Source organism: Papaver somniferum, chromosome 4 (genome assembly GCF_003573695.1).
Source record: "Papaver somniferum cultivar HN1 chromosome 4, ASM357369v1, whole genome shotgun sequence".
NCBI classification, from domain to species: Eukaryota; Viridiplantae; Streptophyta; class Magnoliopsida; order Ranunculales; family Papaveraceae; genus Papaver; species Papaver somniferum.
Window position 1 is genome coordinate 77249716 of NC_039361.1, and position 6386 is coordinate 77256101.

General features: G+C 35.7%; 1 protein-coding gene across 1 annotated transcript; it reads right to left on the reverse strand.

The window, feature by feature from the left end:
* Positions 1 to 3944: 3944 nt before the first annotated feature.
* Positions 3945 to 6113, reverse strand: LOC113272718. The gene is made up of 3 exons (XM_026522517.1): positions 5323 to 6113; positions 5045 to 5180; positions 3945 to 4187 (listed from the first exon to the last, which is right to left on the reverse strand). The coding sequence occupies exons 1-3, from the start codon at positions 6111 to 6113 to the stop codon at positions 3945 to 3947; spliced, it is 1170 nt and encodes a 389-aa protein (XP_026378302.1).
* Between the last annotated feature and the right edge of the window lie 273 nt (positions 6114 to 6386).

The window sequence follows — 6386 nt, forward strand, 5'->3', positions numbered from 1 at the left end:
CTTCTTTTCCTGTCAATAATGTGAACATGATCTGTTAGAATGTGAGGATCTCAGGGGAAAAAGCTGATAATAAGGAACTTAGCATCCTTTTAGAAACGTCAATCCATATATTGTTTTTCTATCTGAAACAAAAATGAAGAATGACACTGCAACCATGAAACTGAAAAAAATATGGGATTCCCTTGTGCGTTTAATGCTTCGTGTATCGGTAAAAGTGATGGTTTGGTTTTGGTCTAGAAAATATGAACTTGATCTCAATATTATGTCGTATATCTCTAGAGGCATCTATGTTACTACTAATGACATTATACACTTCAAACTCTTTCACATTCACTTTGTACATGGAGAATCCAACTAGAACCTTAGAGATATTTTTTTCCTAGCCAATGTGAAATCCCACAGATCCCTCATAATGGCCCAACCTTTTTTGTTGATGATTTTAATTCTCTCCTAGGTACTTAATATAAGAATGGTGGTTTAGAAGTTGATGATGTTGATTTTGAAAATCTTAGGAATTTCTGCCATGTGTTTGACTTACATGATCTAGGTTTTTCAGGACTAAGATTCACTTGGTCTAATATGCGAACTTGTGCTGGTTTGATTCTTGAAAGACTTATTAGATGCCTTATAAACCAACCTATTGAGATGCTCTTTCCCAAACTTTGTGTCAGCAATCTTTCTAGTGACTCCTCTGACCATTGTCCGCATACTGGCTTCAATTTTAAGGTGAATGCATGTCTAAACCTTTTCACTTTATGTCTATGTATATTGAGGATCCAAATTGTAAAGATATTATTTCCAACACATGGTCCGTTAATGTGATAGGTTCACCTGCCTATAAGCTTAAAACCATATTACTAAACATAAAAAAGGGCTCAGAGAATAGAATATAACTTTTTTTGGTAATATTCAAACTAATATATCTACCATTATAAATGATATCTCTGAAATACAGACTAGTGACTCCACTAACTCCTTCTCTTTTTTAGACTTAAAGCTAGATTGGGTTTCTTATATTCTTTTGAGGAGTTGTATTGGAAAGATAAGTCTAGAAAAATTTGGCTTTTGGAAGGTGATAGGAATACACCTTAGTTTTATATAATTATCCTCTTCAAGAGAAAGAGAAATGGTATTAGTTGGATTAAGGATGCTTCTGGTGCTACTCTAAACGATAGAGATAGAATAAGAACTTCCTTTATTGATTATTTTAAAACCATACTCTTCTAGTCCCCAATTCTTCCAAGAAGAAATTTTGTCTGGCCTTCCCACCAAATTCTCTTCAGATGACAATAATTACCTCAATACCCCATTAATCTTGAGTTGCTTTCCAAATTTGGAGGGCGAGGGTAAGAAAGCACCCGACCCTGATGGTTTCACAGGTTTGTTTTATCAAAATCACTGAGATATTATAAGAAGGTTCATGGCTAGTTTCTTAACCACACTAATATAACTCTCATACCCAATAAACCTATTGGTTTGTATAATTTTTCTTTATGATCCTCTTTAAAATCTTATCTAATAGATTAATGGTCTCATTTCCCAAAATCATAGTGCTTCTAGAAGGAGTAAATCTGATAACATACTCCTTGACAATAAAGTTGTTTTTACTATTAACCATTATGAGGGAAAGAAATGTTTAGCCGTTACAAAGTTGATATGTCCAAAGCCTAATACAATGTCTTTCCATTGTTTCCTATTATGTCCTCGTTAATGGTGTATTAACTGGCTTGAATAAAACCGAATCTTGGAAAATGAGATACTTTATATCTTGTACTCCGAAGCTATATCCTCTTATATTGATAAGATAACTAGGTTGGATCTTGTTAAATGGATCAAAATTTGAGGGATTGCTCCAACTATAACCCACCCGCTTTTTGCTGATGATTGCTTGTTTTTTTCTAAAGCTATTCGTGCATGATTTTCAAACCACTAAGGAATATCTTCATAAATATTGTCTTGCTTCTTGTCAGGAAATAAACTTTGATAAATCTGGAATTCTGTTTAGTAAAGGCATGCTCAATACTTTGACTAGTCAACTGTCTAACATCTTGAATATTCTTTCCCTTGACCTTGGATAAAATATTTGGGTACCTCATTAATTTTCAGAAATCCAAAATCCAAACTCATATGACCTCTTACAGTCCGTGGATGCTTGAGCATCCACTTGGTATCATAAACTTTTACCTCAAGCTTCATGTACTTCTCTGTTTAAACATGTTGGGCAGGTCATCCATATCTATCAAGTGGCTGCCTTTTTGATCCCTAAAGTCCCATGTCGAAATATGGATTCATATCTTTGTAAATTTTAGTGGAGAGAAGCCTTAGACCCCAAGGACAGAAAACTACATCTCTTAAGTTGGGAAATTCTTTGTGGCCCTAAAAGTGAAGGGAGGTTGGGTTTTAGGAAAGCTGAATTGAATAATCTTGTTATGATGGATAGAAATGCCTAAAGCTTGTAGAGACCCCTAACTCTCTTTTAAGCACCACTCTTAAAGCCATATATTTCCTTAACTCTGATTTACTTAATGCTAAGTGTTCTTCCACCTATTCTCGGATTTATTGACCCATGGTGTGGTAACTAGATCCCAACTATGGGTTCTCTAAGCCTAATTCTTTGGTCCCTTAAAACCCTAGTCTAAAGGTTTTTTATTTCATTGACCGGAATATCAGATTCTGGAATGTGTTCACATTAAACATTCATTTCGATAATGTTTATGTCGAGAAGATTGTCACTATTCACTTAAGCCACTTGTGCACTCTTGACAAGAGAGCTTGGGAGCTTTCAAAGAATGACTAATTTAGTTCTATATTTGCCTACTTGGGTTTTTGAGGTCTCGGACCTTCCCCAAGTACATATCTTTGGAAGTATATATGGAAAATTAAGGTCCCACACCGTATACAGTTATTTTTCTAGAGAGCATCCAAAAATGCTCTGCCTGCTAAAACTATTCTGTAGATCAGAATGCTTATTAGTTCTGTGATTTTCCATAGATGTTAGTCTTCTAATGAATCTGTTATGCATGTTTTGGTTTTGTGTCCCTTTGCTAGTGATGTTTGGCACTCCTCTGCTCTGTGTCTTCCAGACAACAACTTTTATAACTCTACGTTTTTGGATTGGTTATTTCATTGGATGGTTAATATTTATGGTGCTTTTTCCTATGAATCCAAGTGCCTGTTTGTTTCTATTATGTGGTATATTTGGAGTAGCAGGAATAACTTCATTTTAAGAGATAAAAAGGAAAATCCATGTGTTGTTACCGTTAGAGCTAGGTCTATGATAGTTTATAGGAAACCCTCTTGTATTCCTAAAACCCCTTTGAGCGTTGTTAGTTCTGTAAAATTGATGCGCCCCCCTGGTGGATGGATTAAATGTAATATTGATAGATCTTTTGACTTAGTGTCAATGGAAAATGGTGCAGGCTATGTAATGAGAAACTCTGCAAATAAAGCTACCTTTTGTGTTGCTATCACTTTTGAAATTTTTTCTCCTGAAGAAGCCGAAACTAGAGCAATTTGGGATGTCCTCAAGAAGGCAGTGGAGTTGCAGCTCCCCGGTGTCATTGTGGAAAGAGATGCAAATGAGTTTTTTTTTTTTGAAAGAAAAACACAAAGATTTTCATCGAAAGCCAACTGGAAGAATAGAGTTACATGACAGTATTTTCAATCTCAATTTTAGCCATAACATTGTCTGGAAGATTCACATTCCATCTTATACTACAATTGTTAATCCTAGCATAGCTGGCCAGAAGATTAGCCACTTGATTATATTTTCTATTTCTAAAACACACCACAACAGAATCTAAAAACTTAACTAGATGCTGACATTCCCTGATAATATTACCATCTTCCCAAGGAGAGATATTATACAGACCGTTGATGTTATCCATCACCTTGTTGTTATCACCTTCAACCATGACATTCTGAAGTTGCAATTGAGAGATCCATTAGAGGGCTTTGAGGGCTGCAATTGCTTCAGCCTGGGGGAGATCTCTAACTCTCTCTATCATGGTCCATGCTTCCACCAGTTGACCTGTAAAATCTCTGATAATTAGTGCAATTCCAGCAAAATGACTTTCAAGTAAAACAGAGGCATCAATGTTGATTTTCAGCATTCCTCTATGAGGAGGATTGCAGTTGTTAGTGTTAGAATTAGTTCCTCTAACAGTTATGTTGCTGTGACATAACACCTGCATCTGATTCAAATATATGTTAGTTTGAATTTTATTTTCTGTGCAGAACTGGAGAATTCCGATCTTCATGTTGTTGATGGAGCATCTCTTGTTTTCAAATGAAAATCACACTTTGACCAAATCACACCTTGACTTCCATATAAACCACATTGTTATAACAATCAGGTTTATATTGCCCTGAGTTACAAAATTTATTCTTGAATCCTTGTTTTCCCAAGACTTTATCCACTGTTGAATGTCTTGTATATTACTTATTTCTTGAGCAATGTCTGGAGATATGGCACTCCAAACTCTTATATCAAAAGTGCACTGAGCAAGCCCGTGAGTGGTGGTTTCAGGTTCATTTTGGCATCTTCTGCAGCTACTGTCTTGCATCTGGCCATATCTATTGAATTTGTGATTTACAGGGAGAATATCCTGAGCCACTTTCCATATGAACAACTGACATTTGTGTGGTATTTTTAAGTGCCATAACCCTAGCCAGAATTTATCTTCCTCTTCTTTGCTGAGAAGACTTTGATTGTAATGACAAAGAATAGCTTTGTGGGTAGAGCTAACAGTGAACATTCCATTGCTTGTGAGAGACCATTGGATTGTATCTTCATGCTGAATGGAAGGCTTTATGTTGAGAATTTTTCCTATCTGATCTTGAGTGAAGTAAATTTGTAGGAGACTAATATTCCAGTTTCTTGTGTTTTTATCAATAAAATCAGCCACCTTCATGTGATAAGGAATGACTTCATTCTCACCAAATTTTATTGAAGTTGTTGAGCTGTGTAACCTTGAATCCAATTGTCTTTGAAAGAATAGAAAGTTTTACCATCTCCAATTAACCAGATATGAAACTTTCTTACCCATTCAATGCCTTTAACTATGCTTTTCCAAATTTCAGTGCCTTTGTCTGAGAAGTCTTCTTGAAGAATATTTTCTTGTTTGAAGTACCTAGCTTCTAGAATAAGATCCCAATTCTTTCCTTTCTCCTGAACTAGCCTCCAAGCCAACTTAGTGATCAAAGCTTCATTGAAGATTTTTATTTTTTTTAAAACCTAGGCCCCCCCATCTTTTAGGAATTGAAACAACACTCCAAGATCTGAAATAAATGCCTTTGCCAATATTCTTGTTCTACCAATACCTTCTTTGAGTTGCTTCTAATTGGTTTATGGTCTGTTGAGGAAGGATAAAACACCTCATCTGAAATTGAGCCATATAGTCTGTAACTGATTGGATTTGTGAGCTTCTCCCTAATTGATTAACCATCCCAGCTTGCCATTGTTGAATTCTTTTTTGCATCTTTTCTTGAATGTTGCTGAAGCATTTTGTTGTTTTCCTGCCTATGAAGAGGTTTATTCCCAAGTACTTCTCATCTAAAGGCATAATGTTCATCCCCATAGTATCACAAACATATTTCTTGGCTTCTTCACTAAGTCTCTTACTGAAGTGCAGACTTGATTTGCCGAGGTTCACCATTTGGACAGAGACTTTGCAAAAGCTATGAATGACTCTTTGAAGATTATCTATGGAGGATTTTTTGGCTGTAGAAAACAAGATGCAGTCATCTGCAAAAAATAAACGTGAAACTGGAGGGCCAGTTCTAGCTAGATATATAGGAATGATGTTCTTTTTCTCCACTTCTGTTTGGATCATTCTGCTGAAGCTTTCCATGCATATGACGAAACGATATGGAGATAAAATGTCTCCTTGTCTAAGACCTCTTGTTGGAATCATTGTTTCAATTGGAGAACCACTGAGCAATATAGATATGGAAGCAGTTGAGATGCATTGGTCCACCAGCTGACACCATTTTTCACTAAAACCAAATCTTTGCAGAATTTTTGTGATGAAGCTCCATTCCATCTTGTCAAATGCTTTTGACATGTCCAATTTAACAGCAACATCACCATGGATAGCTCTGGTTTTCTTCATATAGTGCAAAATTTCATGTGGAATGATTGTATTATCCATAATATTCCTTCCAGGGACATAGGCGGCTTGCCAGGGAGAGATAATTTTGTGGAGAATAGGTTTTAATATATTTGTCATAATCTTTGAGATGATTTTGTATGAAATATTGCATAGACTTATTGCTCTAAAGTCAGATGGGGTTTGTATGCAGTTTTTCTTTGGTATGAGGGTTTGGAAGGTGTGATTTAGTTCTTTTAAAATTTTACCATTTTTGAAGAATTCCTGCACCATCTT